This window comes from Hemiscyllium ocellatum, chromosome 2 (genome assembly GCF_020745735.1).
Source record: "Hemiscyllium ocellatum isolate sHemOce1 chromosome 2, sHemOce1.pat.X.cur, whole genome shotgun sequence".
Classification (NCBI taxonomy): Eukaryota; Metazoa; Chordata; class Chondrichthyes; order Orectolobiformes; family Hemiscylliidae; genus Hemiscyllium; species Hemiscyllium ocellatum.
The window spans coordinates 89,437,103-89,462,529 of NC_083402.1; the positions used below are offsets into that span (position 1 = coordinate 89,437,103).

Sequence of the window (25,427 nt, forward strand, 5' to 3'; positions counted from 1 at the left end):
ATTTCATAAGGAGCATAACTTTTTTTATGTACTAAAATGAGGGTCATCGCCCCACTTAGCTCACCTTATAAACAGTTTCAAATCACTGCTTTCGAGTAGACAAAATGCTAGTGGCTTGTTATGAAGACGGAGAAACAATGGATAAAAAGAAATAGTAGTTTGAGTAGAGGCATGGCTAGGAGCCAAAAGCTGAATAATGTCAAAATGGATTGTTTTGGTATGAAGAGAAGGGTAATGGCGAATTCTGAAATTTATGGCAGGATTCCATTTTGTTTTTCATTTATACAAATGATTTTGACAGTGAGAACAGGAATTGATTCAAAATCTACAAATTTGGCAAATACGTTGGGCAGATAAAAGCAGTTGCAGTTCAATGCTTAAAGTTGTGCAGTACATCTTCTGGGAAAAAAAAGTGAAAAGAAGCATAACACCTGTACCAGCACAATGACTGTTCACAAATTATAATTTGGCCATAGTTATGCTCTATTTCCACCCTCAATTCTTAACATAGAGTCATAGAGATGTACAGCATGGAAATAGACCCTTCAGTCCAACCAGTCTATCCCAACCCAATCTAGTCCCACCTGCCAATAGCTTGAGAAGGGATATTGCTGTCAGACCACTCTTCTTGTACCCAATTTTAGAGGATTCTGCAAAGGCAAAACAGGCAGTATTTCTCCAGTGCCTCGTGGTGTCTGCTGTAGGTTATTCAAGTTTCCAAAGTACAATAGCTCAGGGATAATCTTTACCTGATAAATCATCTTAGACTTGCATTTAAGATCCTGGGCCTCAAACATTCTTTCCCTTGGTCAAAGGCTGAGGTCGCCCAAAAGAGAATAGACAAGAAAGCGGCTGATGGAACACAGCAAGCCAGGCAGCATCAGGAGATGAAGAAATTGAGGTTTCCGGTAGAACTTATCCTCAGGAAGAGTTATACCTGAAACATTGACCTCCATTTCCTGATGTTGCCTGGCTTGCTGTGTTCCACCAGCTTCCTGCTTGCCTACTTTGGATTCGAGCATCCGCAGGTTTTTGTCTCTAAGTGGTCCAATAGAAGCAATGAAGAATGTTGTCATCCACACCTCACTACAAGAGGATGCTCCCAAGATATGGAAAATCATTGGCTAATCATTTATAAATAGTCCTGCTGAACAAGATATTATTTGTATGCCAGACGCCAGACTTAAGAAACGATCAGTGTTCCAGGAACTTGATTATGGCAGAAGACTCACAGGAATATAACATAAAAACCTTAAGGATGTCCACAAAGTATCCTTAAAGAAGAAAAACATCCCTAGCTTGCAACCAACTAAAAATCGGGAATTGTTCATTTCAAAAGGTAACAAACATATTGAGAGGCTTTGCCAAGAACATGATCAGGGTACATTCCCTCCAAACTGACCATCCAAGAACCATGTTTTTCCACATATGGCAGATTGCTTTGTAAGTTGGAATTATATGCTATCTAGGAACCCATTAAACCATAGTGGAAACAAAGGAACTATCTAAAAAGGTTTTGCCTTCAGTTCTATTACAAGAAATTTGTTAGAAAAACATATTAAGAACTTCTAAAAACAGCACAGCCAAGGTTCACTAGAACTATATCAAGAACAGGACATTTTTTTTAAAAAAAAAAGAACAGGAAGTCTAAGAGACAAGTATATTGTTTAAGGTTAAGTGGAGAATGGGATTTAACTATGGTCAGTTCTGACATTGACCTGAAGTTTCCAAAACATTTGGAATCTTTTTTCTATCAGTATCTTACGCAACTACTTTTGCTGAGCCACATATTTCTGGGCCGATCATTATCTCATCAAAAATATCAGAATACCATTGAGAGAATCCTTTGGTAAGAAGATTCTGTAGATCTTATCATTTCATTAAATACTATTTTTATTAAACTATGAACACAAGTTGTTGCAATCCTGAGAATCACAGCTTTCTATTTTGGAATCTCAATCTCAGTATCACTCAACTCTGGTATAAAACAGTTGGATACAGAGAATATTTTCCAACCAACTTCCAAAGTTCTCCAATTCTGCAGTTCTCTTATTCTGCTGCTGCTACAGTACCTATCGTTTGCAGTCAAGGTAAATCAAGTAACAAGAGACGTACACTTATTTACACTGTGGTATTGATGCACATCACGGAGAAAGGTCCAACAGGCAGAAATGAAAATCTCATTCATTACTTTCAAGCAACTACCGTACATGTGCAAAATCTGGTTTGTACTTCACCCAATATTATGGAGTCCATGGAGTGAATTGCCCAGCACCAACAATCAAGACAAATTGTCAAATATAAATTGGCCAGTGGTTAGTAGCAACTTAAAACTAAATATCGATGAGTCCATGATGCAGAACACATCTTTCATATTTAACTTAAACCACTAGCAGATGGTGTTTGATGCAGCAAATTGAAAATTTCAACTTGCTTTAAGCCAGTCAGATCCTCATTAAACTCCTGAGATGCTACTTACACAGCACATCTAATATTAAACTTTAATTTAAAAAATATAGATAAATACAACCTTTGTTTTTAAAAAAATAACCTAAGAAAACAGAAACCAAAATTAGCACAATCATTACAGAAAATTATTGGAAATGAATTACAATGTGCACACAAAGATAGAAAAATTACTTAAAAATCTGACCATTTAAAATACAATTTACACATTAGAACTAACAGAAACTATTTTATATTTTATGGACATGGAAAATTAAAAGTTACTGGACCATCTCCAAACGCAAAAAGCATTAGCTCACAATGGTTAATACTTTCACCCTGTTAGACAAATCATTGAAGTAAATAAAAGCTGTGCATACCATCAGGAAATTAATAACTTGATACTAATTCTTGATATATGATAAACAGATTTCATTTCAAATAACATTCTTCCAATGAGACAGAAACTTTATACTTGCCTACGTATAAAATGATCAAATCTGCTCAATCATAAAATATAATTCCTCAACAATGATCATATCATGCCATTGACACCACTTGGACGCTATTTAATCTGATCAAAAAAATTTTAAAGGGTCTGGTTCCAGACAACAAAGATATTTTCTAAAGGCAAAATACTGTGGATGCTGTAAATCTGAAACATAACACTGGAGAAACTCAGCAGCTCATTTTCGGAAAAGTACATCAGCCCTATTGCTCTCTCCATGATGCTACCAGACCTGAGTTTCTTGAGCATTGGGCGTTTGTCAAAGATATCTTCTAGCCCACTAAACTGAAAGAAAATTGTATCGGATTTTGTTGGCACAGCACAGTGGACTGCATGAGTGATATGAAACAACATGGAAGGTAAGTACTCCAATTCATTGAGCCTCCATTATCAATTTTACCTTCATTTTATACACTCAGTTAATGGAAGCAGATCAACAAATTGCCTACTGGTCCTGAACATAATGGTTTAAAGCTTATTCGATACAACTCTTTCAAAATAATTTGAAGTTTTAACTTGCTGTCAAAGCAAAGTTACTGAGAATTTTTTTTTCTGCAGCAGAAAAGATGGAAGATACAATTTACGTGCATTTGGACAAAGATTGATTAGTGGATAGTCAGCATGGAGAGGAAAAGCATACGTCACAAATTTTGATTTTCTTTTTGTAATGAAGTAACCAAAAAGATTGATGCGGGTATAGTGGTAGATGTTGCTTATTTGGACTTTAGTAAAACCTTTGACACGATTCCGCATGTAGATAAAATAGTAATGTTAGGTCACATGGGAGTCAGGGTGAGCTTGCAAATTGGACACAAAATTGGCTTTATGGCAGGAGAGGGTGGGTTGGAAGGCTGTTTTTCAGTCTGGAGACCTATGTCCAGTGGTGTTCCACAGAGATCAGTACCGGGTCCACTTTTGTTTGTTTATATAAATGGAAGCAGATCAACAAATTATATATATGTTTTATATATATATAAATGATTTATATAAATGATTTGGATGAGACTTGAGCAGGCATGGTTAGTAAGTTTGCAGATGACACCAAAATTGATGGTTCTGTTGACAGTGAAGAAAGTTATCTAAGACTAAAAGGAGATCTTAATCAATTGAGTCAATAAGCTGAGGAGTGGCAGATAGAGTTTAATTTGGATAAATGTGAGGTATTGCATTTGGTTAATACAAACAAGGACAGGACTTATACAATTAATGGTAGGGCCCTGGATAGTGTTGAAGAACAGAAGAGACCTAGGAGTTTAGGTACATAATTCTTTATAATTGCATCACAGGTAGACAGGGTGGTTAAGAGGGTTTAGCACACTAGCTGTTATTGCTCAGCATATCGACATTGGGACATCGTGTTGAGGTTGTTGGTGAGATTTCTTCTGGAGTACTGTGCACAGTTCTGGTCACCCTATTATAGGAGGGATATTATTAAACTGAAGAGGGTTCAGAAAAGACTTACCAGGGCATTGCTCGGAATGGAAAGTTTGAGATGTTAAAATAGATTGGAAAGGCTGGGACTTATATCGCTGCAGCGTAAGAGGTTGACAGATGACCTTATTGAGGCCAAGAGGAGCATAGATAAGGTGAATGACAAGGGTCTTTTCCCTAGGTGGGGAAGTTCAAAACTAAGGGACTTTTCTTTTAAGGTGAAAGGAGAAAGATTTAAAAAGGACATGAGGGACAATTTTTTTTAAAACAGAGGGTGGTGCGTATTTGGAATGAACTGCCAGAGAAAATAGTGGATGTAAGTACAGTTACAACATTTAAAAGACATTTAGATAATTTCATGAATAGGCAAGGTTGGAGGAATATGGATCAAGTGCAGGCAGTGGGACTAGTTTAGTTTGGGAACGTGGTCAGCATGGACTGGTTGGACTGAAGAGTCTGCTTCCATTTGAATTTTCCACTTGCTATCAAACCAAAGTTGCTATGAAAAAATAACTCATGACTCTGACAGTTGCAGCCTTTTGAAAGATTTGTATGTGGCATTAATAAAGTTGAACTATAAAAAGGCTGAAACAAGCCCTTTATTCCTTTTTCAAACTTATCTGTTTTAGGCACAGTTTCCATTGGCCATAAATGGATAAGCAGAAACAAGAGGACAGAGGATTTGAAGATAGCAAATACAAAAACATTTTTCTTCCCTCAAATGCAAAAAAGATGTTAAACCTATCTGAATCAGACAAATGTATTAATCTCACCATCTAACACTTCAGTTACACAAACCTGATGATATTAGTTATGTCATGATGGAACAGAAGAAATAAATACGTCTTACACCATAACCTCTTGCGCAAAATTCTGCTTCAGGAGAAAGGTTCCCTGTTATTGGCAAAATGTCAAATGCATTGTCAGTTTTTCTCCTTCAAAACCAATGAAAACAAAGAATCCACTACACTCAATCGCTTGAAAAAAAAGTCAGTGTCTCAACACAGCAATGTCCACATTAGTGTTCAGTTTACACCGTTGGTTTCAGTTAAACGTGAAAGCTTTCTCCACAGCCACAGGTTCCTTTGATGTTAGGATTGTGGAATACAAATTCACTAGCGAGTTTATTTTCTGTATAGTCCATTTCAGTTCCTAAAAGTGTCAACTGTGCTTTCTTTTCAATGAATATTCGAACACCTGTAAGAGAAATGAAAAACAAATATATCTTTATTACCACTGGAAAAGTGGCATACAAACCTCCATTTTGTACAACATGCTTCAAGATGAATTCTGGAATCCCTATTCATCATATTCATGATGCTCCTTGATGATTCATCTTAAAAGTCAGTATGTTGATAACACCTAATGCAGAAGTGGGAAAATTATGGCTTGTGGGAGCTGTCCATCTTTCCTTGGAGCTTCACTGAGCTGAAAAACTTTATTGGGTCATCCAGGATTTCAAGAAATATTCTTAGGAATCCAAATCAGAGACTAGGATGAGAAGGAACTCAGATTACCTATTTCTTTCTATATAGAGAGAGATCTTTAAGAAATGAGAACAACATGTAAGTTGTCCTTACATCACATTAGGCATCTTAAAATAGCGAATGCCACTAGCAGTGCCTTTGAAAGATTCTCCAAATCAGTAACAAGACAGGTGATCCAACAGTAGCATCCTTTCTCAGGCCAACATGCGCTACGTCAAGGTGCTGATCACTTGAAGCCAGTCCACTGGGCAGGATATCTTGCATTCATGTGCCTGACAATATATTCTCAAAGTAACTGACATACTTAGAATTTACTCATAATAAACAACTCCCAGAAGACAGTGGAAAATACTTATGGATGCCCTCAAAGCACCCCTGAAGAAGTCAAACACCCATTGACTCATAGGAGACCTTGACTGATGATAGACCAAAATTGGAGAAAGCTCATCCAGGAAGACATTCAACATATCAGGAGACTTGGTCAAGAACACAGTGGCTGTCAAGTTGGTTAGCTAACAATCAATCAATGGCAAATGAGCAGATTTTAAATTCAATTAGACAGGAAAGATAGGAGCCATTGTCTTCAGTTGCAACATAAAATGGTCACCTAGACACTGAATTCATCACTTTCCTTGGCCATACATTGGGAGCTGGTTTCACAAACTTTGCACTCTGAACAAACTGAGCGCTGTCTCTTCCTTAAAGCTTAGTTGTGGCAACAATCAGCATTTATCACCATTCCCAAGGAGAATGTGGCATTGAGCCACCTTTTTGAACAGAATTGCAAAGATGATGCAATAAATTCAGGAGGTGGCATTTGTTGCAGAGTTGTCAGGTCAGGTCATAAGCAACACAAGTTATACTTCATAAAAGATGCTGGTTGATATCTTAGTTCAAATGGTTCTTATCTCCCGCTGACTATTAGCTGCAAATTGTTCATGAGTTCCTTTTCTCTCTTCTCTCCCTAATTAGACTTGAAATTGGTACAACAAGGTTTTCAGAGTTCATTGTTTTTATCTGCATCCAAGGACTCTTCTGATCTTTATACCTACCAGTCAATGCTTACACATCAATGTTGATTATGACCCATTGTCATGGTTTAACAGCATAATCTTAATAAGCAGTCCAGCTATACTTGTGGTTCTTATTAAACCAAATCATGAAGGCAGTTCATCTTCGTATCTAAAATTAACTTCATCAAGCATAACATCACAGAAAACATGTTAAAATAATTCACAACAAGGTACATATAAGCAAAAGCAGAAAGCATAAAAAGTTCACATTCCCTACAGAATCTCACTGCACTATTGGGGAAGGAGTTCCAGGATTGGGATTCTGTAACCCTGAAGGAATGGTAAAATATTTCCAAACAAGGACAGTGCATGACTTAGAAGGAACTTATGGATGATCATACTTTCAGACATCTGGTACCTTAGTTTTTTCTTTTAGACGGTAGAGACTGCAGGTTTGAAAGGTGCTGCCTCCACTTGCTATTGTTCATCTTTTCGATCATAGAGTGCAGCCATGGTGCCCTAGTGTTGGAGGGAATGAATGTGTAAGGTAGTCCCAATCAGGTTCCTTGATTTTTGTTGGAACTGTACTCATCTGTGCCAACGTGGGAATAATCTATTATGGTCCTAAATTGTCCCTAAAGGTGACAGACTGACGTTGGGAATTAAGTGGTGAGCTAACCACTGCAGAATTTCCAGCCTCTGATTTGTTCTCTTAACCACAATATTCAGAGCACTGATCTAGGTCAATTTCTACTTAGTGGTGACTCCCAGAATATTAAATGTCAAGAGGAAGTGACAGATTCTCAAGTATTTAGCATGCTACTGACCATTTATGATCTTAACCCTGAATATTATCCTGGTCTTGTTTTGGGCAGACACAGACTTCACTATCGGAGGAGATGCAAATCGTACCAAGCACATAAATCAGCAAACATCCCTACTTCTGACCTAATCATCAAGGAAAGTTATTGGAAAGTGACCAAAATGTCTGGGCCCCATATTAGATGGTTTACCTTTTGTCTAATCCAAACACGAGTATGGTGGGGAAGGTTAAAATTAGATTGGCAGGAGATGGGAACCAGATTGGGGAGATACAAGAGAGGAAAATGATGTTAGCAATGAAAAATACAAATGTAGAAATCAAAAGTGGAAGGCAGTGTTGGTAGAAAATAGGGCCTTAATACAAAAAGAAATGTAAAAATGTTACATTTTTGAACGCATGGAGCACTTGCAATGAGGTTGAAAAATTAAAAGTGCATATACTTGTATATGGGTACAATATAATTGTGATTACACAGCCATGACTGCAGGATGACCAAGGCTGGGAATGGAACATTGAAAGGAGACAAAGGTGGAATCGTTCATAAAGAATGACATCAGAGCAATGGTAAGAAAGGATATTGACCCAGAAGATCTAGAGATAGAATTAGCCTTGCTGGAAAGAAGCAATAATGGGTAGAAGTAGAGACATTTTAGCAGGAGTCATCGGTAGGCTTCCAAACAACGGTGTTAAGGTAGAGAATAGAATTAAATAAGAAATTAGAGAAATATTTAACAAGGGTATTACAGTTATCATGAGTGACTTTAATCTACATAACACTGGCCAAACCACCCACCAAGCCATATGAGCAATAATACAGTGACAAACCCCGGATGTGTACAAGACCTTTTCTTAAAAAAAAGACTAATATACTGATGAATCAAACAGGGTACAGGTTACCTTAGATATTATTTTGCAAAATGAAAAGGTGTTAATTAATAATCCATTTAAGGGATTCTTTACGGAAAAATGACCATAACAGGACAGAACTCTCCACAAAAACAAAAAGTGTAGTAGTATAATCTGCATCTGGGTTCCACATCTATGCAGAGGAATAAAGAAAACACAAAAAAAGGTGAGGTTGGCCATGGTGGACTAGGCAACTTTTCTAAAAGGCATTAAAGGAGGCCAGGCAATGGATAACTTTTAAGGAACAAATGTATGCATTGCAACAGTTATACATTCCTTGCTAGTGCAAAAACACAACAGGAAAAGTAACCCAACCATGGCTAACAACAGAAATTAAGGATAGCATTGGATCCAAAGATGACTCAAAGTTGCTAGAAAAACTAGCAATTTGGAGGATTGGGAGCAGCCTAGAATTCAGGAAATGAGTAGCAAGAGAATAAAGCAGAAAACAGTAGGAGGGTAAACTTGCAATGAACATAAAAAGGATTGCAAAAGCTTCCATTAGTATGTAAAAATCAAAAGATTAGTAGGACAATCTTACAGACTGACAGCAGGAGAATTAATAATGGAGAACAAAGAAATGAGATTGCACAATATTTGGATCACTGGAATCTCTTCTGGGATAGAAATGACCTGTTTAAGAAGGACAGGTTGCATCTGCGTAGGAAGAGAACTAATTTACTGGCGAGAGGATTTGCTGGAGCAACGTAGGAAGATCTAAACTAGTAAGGTAGGGGTGTGCATGTGTGTCAGTGTGCATCTGTGTCTGTCCCATAGAAATAGTGAGAAAAGAAATCAGTCTGAAGCTTGTGTGGTTGGGAAAAGGAGCAAGTCAAAGAGACAAGGCATGCAGGAGCCAAGTAGAGAGCAAGGTAGAAATGATAAATTAAACTGCATTTATTTCACTGCAAGATGCCCGACAGGTAAGGCAGATGAACTCGGGGCCTGATTGGGAACATGGGACTGGGATAACATAACTATTATAGAGACATGGCTCAATGATGGACAGGACTGGCAGTTAAGCATTCCAGGATATAGATGCTATGGAAGGATAGAAGAATGCGGGGTGGGCTGCTTTTGATTAGGCACAACATTATGGCTGTACTTAGGGAGTATGTCCAAAGAAGTTATCTGGGTAGAACTAAGAAATAAGAAAAGGATGGTCACCTTATGGGATTGTACTGTGGACCCTCCAATAGTCAGTGGGAAATTGAGAAGCAAATTTGTAAGGAGATCTTTCTTATTCAGTATGTGAATGTACGTACTACAGAAGGTGCAAAATTGGACTTATTCTTGGGAAATAAAGCAGAGCAAGTGACAAGGGTGTCAGTGGGGGAGCATTTTGGGACCAATGATCATAATTTTATTAGTTTTAAAATAGTGATGTAAAAGAGTAGACTTAGAATAGATTGCTTACAGTGTGGAAACAGGCCCTTCGGCCCAACAAGTCCACACCGACCCGCCGAAGCGCAACCCACCCATACCCCTACATTTACCCCTTACCTAACACTACGGGCAATTTAGCATGGCCAATTCACCTGACCCGCACATCTTTGTGACTGTGGGAGGAAACCGGAGCACCCGGAGGAAACCCACGCAGACACGGGGAGAAGGTGCAAACTCCACACTGACCTGACCTAAAACTCAATTCTAAACTGGAGGAAGGCAGATTTTAAAGATATTGGGCAAGAAGTTTCAAAAGTTGATTGGGGGGGCGGGGGCAGGGGCGGGGGGGGGGGGTGAATAATTGCAGGTAAAAAGATGACTGGAAAATGGGAAACCTTCAAAAATGAGATAATGAGAGTCCAGAGACAGTATGCTCCTGCAAGGGTGGAGGCCAAGGCTGGTGAGGTAGAGAGTGCTGGATGACAAGAGAAATTGAAGTTCTGGTCAGAAAAAGGAACCAAATGTCAGGTATAGACAGTAGGGATTGAGTGAATCCCTAGAAAATTATGAGTATACTCAAGAGCGAAATCAGGAGGGCAGAAATAGGGACAAGAGATAGCTTTGGCAAATAGAGTTAAAAGAGATCCAAAGGGATTCTCCAAATTCATCAAGGACAAAACAGTAACTATGGAGAGAATAGGGTCCTTTAAAGATCAGGAGGCCACCTATGTGTCGAACTGCAGGAGATGGATGGGATACTAAATGAATATTTTGTGGAGAAGGATATGGAAACTAGAGAACATGTGGAAATAGAGATATCTTGAAAAATGTCCATATTTTGGTGGTGCTGGATGTCTTAAAATGCACATAGGTGGATAAATCTCTGGGAACTGATCAGGTCATAGAGTCATTGAGTCCTACAGAATGGAGACAGGCCCTTTGACCCAAACTGATCCATGCTGACTAAAATGTCCATCAATGCTAACCCCACTTCCCTGCAATTGGCCCAGATCCTTCCAAACCTTTCCTATCCATGTATTTAACCAAATGCCTTTTAATTGTTACTGTACCTGCCTCAACCACTTCTGCTGGCAGCTTATTCTGTATGAGCCCACCCTTTGTGTAAAAATGTTACCCCTCAGGTTCCCTTTTATTCTTTCCACTCTAACCTTAAACTAATGCCCTCTAGTCCTCAATTCCCCAACCCTGGGAAAAGGACTAAGTGCATTCATCCTTTCCATGCCTCTCATGATCTTATACACTTCTATAAGATCCCCCCTCAGTCTCCTAAGCTCTGAAAAAAAAAAACACCCCTAACTTGTCCAATCTCTCCCTGTAACTCAGAATCCTGGCAACATCCTCAAAAGTTTCTTCTGCACTCTTTCCAGTTTAATAACTTTCGTCTTACAGCAAGGTGACCAAAACTGAACACAATATTCCAGGTGTGGCCTCACCAACATCCTCTACAACTACAATACAATTTCCCAACTTCTATACTCAATACTTCGACTTGTGAAGACCAATATGCCAAAAGCCTTCTTTACTGCCCTGTCTGCCTGTGACTCCACTTTCAGAGAACCGTGCACCTAAACACCAAGGTCCTGCTGTTCCACTACACTCCTTAGCACCCTACCATTCACCATGAAACTCCTACCTTGATTTGACTTTCTAAAATGCAAGACCTCACACTTATGTATACTAAACTCCATTCGCCATTTTTCAGCCCACTTCCCCAGCTAATCAAGGTCCTGCTGTAATTTCTGACAACCTTCCTTACTGTCCACAATACAACTTATATTAGTGTCATCTGCCAACTTACTAATCATGCCTTGTACATTCTCATCCAAATCATTGATATAGATAATAAACTGCAATGGGCCTACCACTAACCCCTGAGGCACTTCACTAGTCAAAGGCTTCCAGTCTCACAAGCATTGTTCCACCACTACCCTCTGCTTCCTACCATCAAACCAACTGTGTATCAAATTGCCAGCTTCCCCTGGATTCCATGCAATCTAATCTTCCAGAGCAGCCGATCAATGGCCTTAATGAAATCCATGTAAACTATGTCTTCCACCCTGCACTCATCAACCTTCTGGATCACTTCAATGAACTCTACTAAATCTGTGAGACATGATCTCCAACGCACAAAGCCATGTTGACTATTCCTAATCAGGGCCAATAAGTGTGGCGCTGGAAAAGCACAGCAGGTCAGGCAGCATCCAAGGAGCAGGAGAATCGAGGTCTAGGGCATAGGCCTTCTTCATCACATTCCTGATGAAAGGTTTATGCCTGAAATGTCGATTCTCCTGCTCCTCGGATCTGTAGTCCTCACTTTCGCCTATTCCTAATCAGATCCTGTCTTTCTAAATGCATCCATATCTTATGATTTCATGTCGTTTTCCACAGTAAACAGAGGAGAATATTCATTGAGGACCTGGCCCATCTTCTGCAATTCTATACATATATGTCCACTTTGGTCCTTGAGGCATCCTATTCTCTCGCTAGTTATTCTTTTGCTTTTAATATACTTAAAGAACCTCTTTGGGTTCTTCAAGGCTATCTCATGCCCGCTTTTCGCCCTCCTGATTTCCTTCTTCAGTAAACTCCTGTATCCCCTATACACCTCCAGGGATTTCCTCAATCCCAGGTGTTTGTACCTGAGCCATACTGCCTCCTTTTTTCTGGTCAAAGCCTCAATATCGCTCGTCATCCAGGGTTCCCTATTCCTGTCAACCTTGTTTTTCACCCCAATAGGAACATATAGACCTTGAACTCCAGCTGAATCACTTTTAAAGGCATCCCACTTGCTGGAGGTCCCTTTGCCTGCAAAAAAACTATTCCAATCAACTCCTGCAAGATCCTGTCTAATTCCATCAAAATTCATCTTGCCCCAAATTAGAACTTGAACCTGTGGACCAGTTTTGCCCCTCTCCATAACTATTTTAAAACGAATAAAACTATGGTAGCTTGTCCCAAAATGCTCCCCCTTCATCACCTGTCCTGCCCTATTGCCCAAGAGGAAGTCGGGTTTTGCCCCTTCCTGAGTTGGACCCTCTATAAACTGCTTGAGGAAGCATTCCTGAGCACACTTAAACTCCCCCCAATGTAAACCCTCAACGCTATGGCAGTCCCAGTCTATGTTAGGAAAATTAAAATCCCCTATGACAACACTATTGTTCCTACAGCTCTCCCTAATCTCCTGCATATTTGTTCCTTTAATTCCCAAGGACTGTTAGGGAGCCTATAGTATAACCCCAATAACATCACCATCCCCTTCTTTTTTTTAGTTCCACCCACAAAGCTTCAATGGATGATTATTCAGTTGTTTCATCTCTGATTACTGCTATGATACTCACCTTAATCAAAAATGCAACTCCCCTTCCCTTCTTACCACCACCTCTGTCTCACCTAAAGCACCTTCGCCCTGATACATTAAGCTGCCAGTCCTGTCCCTCCCTTAGTCATGTTTCTGTAATGGCAATAATATCCCAGTCGCACATACCTATCCAGGTGTACCCCAAACTTTGCAGGAAGCTAGGGAAGTGATTGCTGGGTCCCTTGCCTAGATAGTTGTATCATCAATAGTCACAGGTGAGGTGCCAGAAAACTGGAGGTTGTCTAACATGGTGCCACTATTTAAGAAAGGTGGTAAGGAAAAGCCAGGAAATTATTGACCTGTGAACCTAAGATCATTGATGGGCAAGTTGTTAGAGGGGATTCTGAAGGACAAGATTTACATGTATTCAGAAAGGTAATGACTGATTAGGGACAATCAACATGACTTTGTGCAAGGGAAATTGTGTCTCACTAACTTGATTGAGTTTTGTTAGAACAGTTTACGCAGTCTACATGGACTTCAGTAAGGCATTTGACAAGTTTTCACATGGCAGACTGGCTAGCAAGGTTAGATCGCATGGAATATAGGGAGAGCTAGTCAATAGAATATATAATTGGCTGAAAGGTAGGAGACAGAGGATGATGATGGAGGGTTGCTTTTCAGACTGGATGCCTGTGATCAGCAGTGTGCCACAAGTGTCAGTGCTGGGTTCACTGCTTTTTGCTATTTACATCAATGATTTGGATGCGAATATAGAAGGTATGGTTAGTAAGTTTGCAGATGACACTGAAATTGCTGATGTAGTGGACAGCCAGGAGGAGCACAATTGGACCAATGGCAGAGTGGTACATGGAGTTTAATTTAGATAAATGTCAGGTACTGCATTTTAGTAAAGCAAATCAGGGCAAGATGATAAAAGTAACTCCTGGAGAGTGTTGCTGAAGAAAGACCTTAGCTGAAGTTTTATAGTTCCTTAAAAGTGGAGTTGCAGGTTGACAGGGTAGTGAAAGTGGCGTTCATTGGTCAGTGGACGGAGTATAGCAGTTGGGACGCCATGTTGTGGCTGTACAGGACATTGATGAGGCCACTTTTAGAATAGTGTGTTCTATTCTAGTCTCCCTACTATAGGAAGGATGTTGTGAAACTTGAAAGGGTTCAGAAAAGGTTTACAAGGATAATGCCAGGGTTGGGGGGTTTGAGCTATAGGCAGAGGCTGAATAAGCTGGGGCTATTTTCCCTGGAGCATTAGAGGCTGAGGGGTGACCTTATAGAGGTTTATAAAATCATGACAGGCATAGATAGGGTGAACAGCCAAGGTCTTTTCCCCAGGGTTAGGGAGTCCAAAACTAGAGGCTATAGGTTTATGGTGACAGGAGAAAAAGTTCAAAGGAACCCAAGGGGCTATTTTTTTCCCAGCAGAGGGTGGTGCATGTATGGAATGAGCTGCCAGAGGAAGTGGTGGAGGCTGGTACAATAAAAGCATTTAAAAGACATTTGTATGGGTATATGAACACCAAGGGTTTAGATGGATATGGGCCGGGTGCTGGCAAATAGGACTAGATTAATTGATAATATCTGCTCGACACAGACAAGTTGGACCGAAGGGTCTGTTCCCATGCTGTGCATCTATGACTCTAGACAGAATTAAAGGATTGTTTATCTTCACAGAAGAAAAAACAAATAATTTCCAGAAGTTCGAGGAACTGAAAATGTGTTGCTGGAAAAGCGCAGATCAGGCAGCATCCAAGAAGCAGGAGAATCGACGTTTCAGGCATGAGCCCTTCTTCAGGAATTCCTGAAGGGCTCATGCCCGAAACATCGATTCTCCTGCTCCTTGGATGCTGCCTGACCTGCTGCGCTTTTCCAGCAACACATTTTCAGCTCTCATCTCCAGCATCTGCAGTCCTCACTTTCTCCTAGACGTTCGAGGGAACCAAGCATCTAATGAGAAAGCAGATCGAAGGAAATTAAAATTAGGTTTAAAAAAAAGAGGAATTAATGGGACTGAAAGCTAATAAATCCCCAGGGCCTGTTAATCTACATATCACAGTAGTAAAGGAGGCTGCCAAGAAAACAATTTGATTATTTAATTATCTTCCAAAATTGTGCAGTCCTGGCAGATTGGAGGATGGCAAATATAACGGCCCTATTTGAAAGGGGAAAAAACAACAGATAATTACAGAATATTTAGTAAAATGCTACAATCTAAAGAAAATTTCCAAAGAATTTGACAAATTCGATACAGAATAACGAAGGGAAAATCAGATCCACATCAGATGCCATATGACTTGCCCTTCACTCCTTCCTAGAGCATCTTGACACCAAGAACAGCTATGTAAGAATCTACTCATTGACTACAGTTCAGCCTTCAACACTATAATCCCCTCGAGACTGATTACTAAACTTAGTGATCTCGCACTAAGCCCAACTCTCTGCAACTGGATCCTCAGTTTCCTGACCCACAGGCCACAATCAGTGAAGACTGGGGACAATATTTCATTGTAAATAACACTCAACACTGGAGCCCCCAGGGTTGTGGACTCAGCCCCCTACTGTATTCACTGTATACCCATGACTACGTTACCAGATATCAGACTAATGCCGTTTACAAGTTCACTGATGACACCACCACAGTCGGTCGAATTCCAGATGGCGATGAAACAGACTACAGACGGGAGGTGGAAGACCTGGAAAAATGGTGCACTGAGAACAACCTAGCTCTCAATGCCGGCAAAACTAAGGAATCCATTATTGACTTTCGGCGGTATGTTAATCATATCCCCCTACACATTAACAGCACAGAGGTGGAATGAGTGGAGTATGTCAAGCTCCTGGGAGTGGTCATCCACAACAAGCTTTCTTGGATTCTTCATGTGGATACACTGGTTATAAAGGCTTAACAATGTCTCTTCTTCCTCAAGCAGCTGAGGAAATTTGGCATGATGGCGAATACCCTTGTCAACTTTTATAGGTGTGCCATTGAGAGCATTCTGTCTGGATGTATCACTACCTGGTATGGCAAATATACCTTTCAAGGTCTGAGATGGTTACAGAGTGTGGTGAACTCAACCCAGACAATCACAAAGGCCAACCTCCCATCTATCCACTAGGCCCACTGTCAAGGAAAGGCCGCTAGCACTCTTAAAGATCCATCTCACCCTGCAATGTTTTTCTACAACCTCTACCATTGGAAAGAAGGTACAGAAGCCTGAACACACGCACCAGCCGGTTCGCAACAGTTTCTATCCTACTGTTGTTCGAATACTGAATGGACTCAAAGTTTTAACATTCATCTGTACCTGTGATTTTGTTTTTGCCGCTGGTTACCTATTATTTACTTATCTATGCTACTTCACTCTGATATGCCCACATTGCTCACAGACAAAGCTTTTCACTATGCCTTGGCACACGTGAGAATATGTTCAATTCAATTCATGTTTGACAAACATATCAGAGACTTTTCAAGAATGATAACTAACAGGATTGATAAGGGAGAGCTAGTGGAGGTGGTGTATTTTGATTTTCAGAAAGCATATAAGTATGTGAGACTTGGGGCTTCTGGCATAGATTGAGAATTGGTTAACAGACAGAACAGCATAGGAATAAATGGGTTTTTTTGGAATGGCGGTGGTGACTAGTTGGGTATCACAGGGACCAGTTTGGGACCCAGCTATTCACAATATATCTCAATAAATTGTATTAGAAACTCAAATGTTATTTTTCCAAGCTTGCTACTAACACAAACCTACATGAACCTGAGAGAATGGTGATTGGATATAAAGAGGCTTTCACAGCAATTTAGGCAAGTTGAGCGAGTGAGTAAATGCAAAGCTATTTTCAACAGAAAAGCAGAATATTATACACTGATGACAGAATGGAAAGTACTGATCTACAAAAGGGGCCTGGGTGTTACTGACAGCAAGCTTGCAAGATGTTAGGAAGGCAAATGGTACACTGACCTTCATTGCAAAAGGACTTGGGTGCAGGAGCACAGATGTCTTACTGCAACTATATAGAGGCTTGGTGGGACACTTTTGCATATTCTTTCTGAGGGTAGGAGATTTGCCATACAGAATGCAACAGAAGTTCACCAAATTGATCCCTGGGATTGTTTTGTGAGGTGAGACTGGGTGAATTGGACCAACATTCACTGCAGGTAGGATCTTTTGGAACATAAAACCATCAGAGGACTGGACAGACTGGATATAGAAATGCTGTTTCCCTTTCTTTGAAGTTGATGATGGGGGCGGGTGTTAGCTATTTAGGACTGAGATGAGGAATTTCTTCAGAGGATGGTGATGTTAAGACTGTAGAGGTTATGTCAATAAATAGGTTTAAGAAAAAAAAACAGATACATTTCTAGAAGCTAAAAGTGTTGATGGGTATGGCGAGTGCTTAGCACTGAGACAGATGATCAGTCATGGTTATGTCAAATGGCATGGATGGGCCAAATAAACCCTGTCCCTAGTTTCTAGGAGACCATTATTGATTGTTGTAAAAATCATCTGGCTCAAAAATGTCTTTCACTAATGTGAAAGAAGTCTGCCATCCTTACCTTGTTTGGCCTACATGTGGCCACAAAATGTGATTTACTCTCACCTGCCTTTTTCACTCACTTCTAAAGGCAATTAGGGATAGGCATCAAATCCTGGATTTAACAGGCAGCCACATATACCATTATAGTGTATATTTGTTTAATTAAAAAAATTGCTATGCTCTATTATAAATTCCCTACATAAACTTCTTTAAATCCTTTATGGCACTCCTTAAACAAGCTTTGAAGACCATAAAGACACAGGTATGGAAGGAAGGCCATTCGGCTCATCAAGTCCACTCCGCTATTTAATCATCGCTGATGGACATTTCAACTCCACTTACTCACACTCTCCCCGTAGCCCTTAATTCCTTGCAAGATCAAGAATTTATCAATCTCTGCCTTAAAGACACTTAACGTCCCAACCTCACTGCGCTCTGTAGCAATGAATTCCACAGGCCCACCACTCTCTGGCTGAAGAAATGTCTCAGAATTTCCATTCTAAATTGATCCCCTCTAATTGTAAGGCTGTGCCCATGGGTCCTAGTCTCTCCGCTTAATGGAAAAAACTTCCCAGTGTCCACCCTTTCTAAGGCATGTCTTATCTTGTAAGTTTCTATTAGATCTCCCCCTCAACCTTCTAAACTCTAATGAATACAATCCCAGGATCCTCAGCCATTCATCATATGCTAGGCCTACATATTCAGGGATTATCCGTGTGAATGTCCGCTGGACACGCTCCAGTGTCAGTATGCCCTTGGGGCCCAAAATTGGACACCGTATTCTAAATGGGGCCTAACTACAGCTTTATAAAATCTCAGAAGCACATCACTGCTTTTATATTCCAACCCTCGAGATAAATGACAACATTACATTCGCTTTCTTAATCATGGACTCAACTTGCAACTTAACCTTTAGCGAATCTTGGACTAACATTCCCAGATCCCTTTGTATTTCTGCATTATGAATTTTCTTAACGTTTAGAAAATAGGCCATGCCTGTTTTCTTTTCTCCCCCAAGACCTTACATTTGCTCGCATTGAATTTCAGCAGCCATTTCCTGGATCACTCTCCTAAACTGTCTAATTCTTTCTGTAGTCTCCCACCTCCTCAATACTACCTGCCTGTCCACCTAACTTCATATCGTCGGCAATCAACTATCCCATGTGACTATTTGAATTTTGCTCAATAACTTTCCTTGGAAATGATTTGGGGCTTTTACTAGGTTACTGATATTATGTAAATCCAAGCTATTGTCATTGTGATTAAGACTCTAGAATTACAAACATTATGTTAATTATTACCTATCAATCACAATACAGTTGCCCTTTACCATTATGTGGTATTCATTAATCTTGAATTGCAGAAGACATTACTTTGGCCAAAACTGAACTACTGCTCATTACAGTAGTGACAATTCCGAGAAATTAAATATCATGATTAAGAAAAAGAACGATTTTCATTCTTAAACTGCAGAGAAGCTCAAGGGCATTTGGAAAATCAGATAAAGGTTTCCAATATTCTGAAAAATTTCAGAGAGCAAGTTGTTTCCATTTGTTGTTGAGTTAGTAACAAGATGGCATATATTGAAGCTATTACATCAATCCAATACTTGTAAAAAGAAAATGGAGAGCTTTTTAAACATTAGAACGGTAAGAAATGTGAAGGATTTGCACTCCAATTTGCACTAGAGTGGAATGAAAACTAGCTTTAATGTGATTTAAATATTCATTATGGAAAATAAAGAATATGAAAGCATGGGAAGGGTTAAAGCATGGAGACTACTGCCAACCTGTTGCAAAGGGTCTATGGAATGCTAGTCAAAAAAGTCACTGTGGCAAGAACAGTGGAATGTTCTTAGACCAATGAGTAGAGTAAGGTTGAGGGTGAAAGGTCACTATGGTGGAACAAACTAACACAGTTAGTAAAGTCAGCCTCACCTGCTAAATATCATCATTGCAGGTTTGGAATAGGTTGTAATAATAAATGTTCAAGACAGGACATTAAATAGCTAATAAATAGTTACTAGAGTCAGCCTGCTTGAGACCATTGACAATAAATATCTAATCATGACATTAGGAAAATATTAAGTAGCGTCTGCAACAATGGTCTTCCATTCCAGAGTTGACAATAAAGTGTCTAATCATGACATTAGAATGACATTATGTAGAAAATACCATAGTGGCAAAACAAAAGAGATAATGGGAACTAACATCACTGGTTTATTGCATGGCCAGGAGTGAGATAATTTTCATTAGCACAGTTGGACATGCTGATAAGCTAACAGAAACATGATTAAAAAAAGATATTAAAAAAACCACAGGCCCTGAGGTTCGTGGGCATTCAAGAATCTGCTTTCTGAGTGTCACAGTTTTTTGTTTTCAAATAAAAGACCTACTCCTTGAAGAACTCTCCACATCGCCTGTTGGTTGTCAACATTTTCTCCATGACATCATCTGTCTGAGCATTTTTCAGTTTACGGTTCAGTTATGCATAAATCTATCGGGAATGACAAGCCACGTTTGGGTTTTCAAGTGTAAGCGTATTTTGCATTTGCACAGTTGGAAACTATATTTGATTAAGAAAATTAACTATCAAAGCCAAAATTTCACAAATTAAACCTGGGACATGTTTTTGCAACTTTGGTTTCAGACAAGACAGGTAGATCTTTCATTTAGCCATGTTAATCTCTCCAGAGTTTCTTTCCTCCATCTCTCTAATCACTTGCAGCTCCACAAGCTTCCATGATATACAGTTTCCTCTCATTCTGGATTCCTAAGCATCATGAATTGGTGGAGCGCCTTCAGCTGCACAGCCTGCAAGTCCAGGATTTCCCTTGTCTCTATCCTTCTACCTCAATTTCTTCCTTTAACACACTCCTTAAATTTATCACTTTGACCAGGTTTTAAGTGATCAAAACAACATAGCTACCCTTGTATGGCTTGGTGTCATATTTGAAAATGTGTTGCTGGAAAAGCACAGCAGGTCAGGCAGCATCCAAGGAGCAGGAGAATCGACGTTTCGGGCATGAACCCTTCTTCAGGAATCTTGGTGTCATATTTGTTTCGTTATACTCCAGTGAATTTTCTGGGGACGTTTTATTATGTTAAAGCTGCTTGAAGTTGCTGCTGTTCAATGAAGTCATTGATTAGAAACACAACTAAATTGATCCTGTATATATAAACATCCCAAAACATACTAGATCAGAAATCAATAATATTCACGACTTGAAGTTTTAACTACAAAATGAACATAAAAGTTTGCAAGGTCAAAACTTCTTTCTCTACATATGCTGCCAAACCTGAGTAATTGCAGTATTTTCTGTTTCTATTCAGAAACAACGTTTTAAAAAAAATGTAACACTTCTGGAGTAGGTCAGACTTGAACCCAAGCCAAGCCGTACAGTCGTAGGGACACTACTTCTGTGCCACAAGAGGGCCCTACAACTGAAGTGCAAGTCAAACATTCCCTTCCACTTTCATAAATACAATGCATATATTTTAGAAAAAGATGAAGAAAGTTCAACAGAGCAGAATTTTGTAACTTATAAAATGAAAGAAATTACTTTCCAGACAATATTAGACCCTCAAACTTTCTATTGAAGCAGGTAATAAAATTGAAAAAAAAGCTATTGTTCTACTTAGAATCCTTCCTCACCAAATAAATGACTACAAATGAAGAGTATATTCATTCTAGATTTTCAGTAACAAGTTTTTTTTTTAAAGAAAGAGTTCTTTTTAGTGAAGGCTCTTATAATTTCAAATTTTTACATTTATGAGTGCAAGGCTACAAGTTTGTCATTTCATCTTCATTTACATCTAGAGAGTTGATTCTCAAAACTGCAAGGTTGCTTTGACCAAAGTGGCTCAATTAATTTTCTAATCTTATTTAAAAGCATTGACGGGAAATCTTGAGTATTGATTTTTTTTTTAAAAAGCTTTACTGATTTTAATTAATGTTATCTTTGACATTTTGGTTTGTATGGCTGATAATGCGAAAGCTTATTTTAATTAATTTTGTGAAGTGAACTAAATTTAAATTAAGATTGAAAACAAAGTTATCAGTCATACAGCATGAATTCACAACGCAAACATTAATACACTGCAAATCATAATAGTACTGATAAATATTAATACAATGACTGGAGATTTCTTGAAATTAAGATCACATTTTTTGTAAAATTCCTTTTAAGGAATTAAGGTATAATATAATTTCAGTAGTAAACAGGATGCAATTTGCAAACATATGAAATGTAAGTCATGCGGCAAGCACCAAAATCACTTGGATGATGAAGGAATTATCCATGCCTGGGTAGATTGGGTATTAAGCACTAGGCAAAAAAATTATATGAAGGTATCAGTATTAGGTTGGGGTGGACAAAATTAAAAATCACAACCAGGTTATTGTCCAACAGATTTAAGTGGAGATACAAACTTTTGGAGTGCTACTCTTTTATCAGGAAGCTAGCGGGGCAGGATCATAGTCATAGAATTTATAGCAGAAGATCAAAGAGTCATACAACTGATGCAATGCATTGGACAAACTCAGGTGGCTGTCAAGTCTTCAATTACCTTAGAATGGGGCTACAGACCTCAATTCATCGACATGTTAATCCCAGAACTTCTTTCAAGTCACATTCACAAGATAACTTAAGGTTTTATTAAAAAAAAGTGACACCTCAGGTCAGACAATGCTTTAGAAGTGTGAGGTGAGAGTCTGTATCTCAGCCTTGAGTCAGACTGGTTCTATTTCCAAAGTGTATGCGAGTGAGCGCGCGTCCGCGTGTACGCAAGAGTGCGCACGCGCGTCCGCACATACGCGAGAGTGAGTGTGCGCGAGCGTCTGCATGTACCCAAGTGAGTGCGTGCGCGCGTCCGCATCTACACGAGAGTGAGTGCGCACACGTGTCCGCATCTACGTGAGAGTGCGCACGCGTGTCCACATGTATGCGAGAGCGAGTGTGCACGCGTGTCCATGTGTATGCAAGAGTGAGTGTGCGCGAGAGTGTGCCTGAGAAGATGGACTCAACCGGGATCTTGGGTTCATATCACACTGCAGGTGACTCCACAACACACTACACTTTATACACACACACACACACACACACACACACACACACACACACACACACACCTCATACCTTGAATGCTTTGTCTAAGCAGAGACATAACTTAAGGTTTAGTAGAAAGAAAAGTGATTTCAGGAATGTAACTTTAAGGAAGTTCTAGGATTTGTGTGTTATAAATGGAGACCTGCAGTCCAATTCTAGGTGATTGAAGACTTAACAGCAACCTATTTTTGTTCAATGCACTGCATCGGTTATATGACACTTTGATCTTCTGCCATAAATTCTGCGTCCTATGATCCTGCCCCACTATCTAGCTGATGAAGGAATAATGCTCCGAAAGCTTGTACTTCCAAATAAACCTGTTGGACTATAACCTGGGGTTGTGTGATTTTTAATGTAGAAAAAGAAACTTGATCTGAGGTTAGAACCAGTTGACACTGATCACCAAAGCATCAATTGTTATGTCTGTCCATGGTCTTGGTAGTTAACCATTACGGTGTACTTGGTTGTAAATTCAATCGGGGGGGGGGGGGCAGCGGCAGGAGAGGGAGGATGAAAAAAAATAAACTGTATGAAAGTTGCTTTACATGTTAAATAAATTACAAACATTTATTGAGCAGTTTGTGTAATTTTTAAAACTTATTTTGAATTAAGAACTTTCGTTTACAGATTCCTTTTGATATTCCAGTGACATGGTTCATATTTTCAGCAGAAGAATAGCCAATGTCTTGCATCAGTGTTTCTTGAACCCTATAAAGGGTTTCAATAACCTATGGATAATGGAACAGGGCATAATATCCAATTTCTAAAATTTTACACATGACATTTGCTCTAACTGCTGTTCTAACATGCAAGAAAACACAAGAACTGTTTTATTATTTACTATAAAGTATTATCAGATTATATTGTGATTAGTCTATCTTATGCTGCTAATTTTTTGCTTCTGATTTTATCAACAAACCCGATTCATATCAATAGCTTAACATACACAATCCATCAGTACTCCAATGTTAAGAGAGGTCCCAAAGTAAACAAGTGACAGATTTATTATTAATTTGGAATAAATCTTAGTCCTAGGTTACTTCATGGACCAGGTTAAATGTTGCAAATAACCAAAGTATCTCAAGCACAGAAATCATAAAATGTTTTACGGATTTAACTAACCACTGCCATCTGCATTAAAATCAGTTAGAATAAAGCCAAAATGTTAAATGTTAGAGTCAGAGAGATGTACAGCATGGAAACAGACATTTCGGTCCAACCTGTCTATGCCAACCAGATATCCCAACCCAATCTAGTCCCACCTGCCAGCACCCGTTTATGTTCTCAATTAAACAAAAAAAATGATAGAGGTATGATTTAATAGGTACAATATCAATATTAAGACTATTTTAAATGCTAATTCGTTGTGAAGTGCATAAATAATTCATATATGATCTAGTCAATTTTCTGATTTGCTGATTTTGATCCTGGTTTGCTAATGTCCTTGAGGGAAGGAGATCTGCCATCCTTCTCCAATCGAGCCAACATAGTAACTTCACACTCATAGCAATAGGGCTGGCTCTTAACTGCTCTCTAAATGGCTTAGCAGATCACTCAGATCTCAGAGCAAATAGAAATGGGCAACAAATGCTGAACTTGTCTGTGGCACTCAAATCCCCTGGAACAATAAACAACAAGATTAAAAAAAAGTAGATCTAAGATCAACCTTATTCCAGATACAGCAGGGAGTCAGATCAAAATGGACATGTTCAGAGCTGTGAGTGGCAAATGTAGAACAAATGTAAAAAACTACTTTCTTACACCAATTTAGAATAAAAACAGCAAAGGTCAAGATTAAGGACTTATCTAGTAAACATACAAAAGTGTATAAAAATATGAATGTGTTACTAAAATTATACAAGACTCTACTAAGATCACACCTAGTATACCATCGACAGTTTAGATCCCATTATCTAAGGGAAAATATACTTGCACTGAAGGCAGTCTGGAGTAGGATCATGAGGTTGATTCCAAGTATGAAGGGGTATTCTTTTGAAAGAGGTTGAGTAAGCTACGCTTGGACCAAATGAGAAGAGACTTTACTGAAAAAGTAACCTTGGGAGGCTTGACAGGCCAAATGTAATGTAGAATCAGACGGCATAATTTCAGAGAAAGGGATCAGCCATTAAAGATAGAAATGAAACAGAATTCCTTCTCTCAGTGGAATTCTTTACTGCAGAAGCTGTCAAGACTGGGTTATTGAAAATGTTTAAGCAATAAAGAAATCATGTATTTAGGAGACTAGGCAGAGAGTGGAGTTAAGGATTATCAGCTATGATCTCATTGAATGGCAGAGCAGACTTGATGGTCCAATGGCCGATTTCTGATCCAATGTTTTACGGTTAAATTAATGGATTTGAAATTTATAGAGAGCAGAATTCATATTTTGGAAGGATGGCATCTAACAGGTCAAAGCATTTAAATCTATTTTATGGTCAGCTGAAT

At 39.1% G+C, this 25,427-nt stretch overlaps 1 protein-coding gene across 2 annotated transcripts in view; it reads right to left on the reverse strand.

Moving 5' to 3' along the window:
- Positions 1-1,921: 1,921 nt before the first annotated feature.
- Positions 1,922-25,427, reverse strand: part of isca1 (iron-sulfur cluster assembly 1) — a 41,414-nt gene continuing 17,908 nt past the window's right edge. The window contains exon 4 of one of the 2 annotated variants that reach the window (XM_060845236.1): positions 1,922-5,581. In XM_060845236.1, coding sequence (XP_060701219.1) covers positions 5,433-5,581 — 149 coding nt within the window. In that variant the 3' untranslated portion in view covers positions 1,922-5,432. Of the gene's footprint in view, positions 5,582-24,331; positions 24,601-25,427 lie in introns of those variants that run through there. The other variant, XM_060845241.1, reaches the window with a different exon arrangement.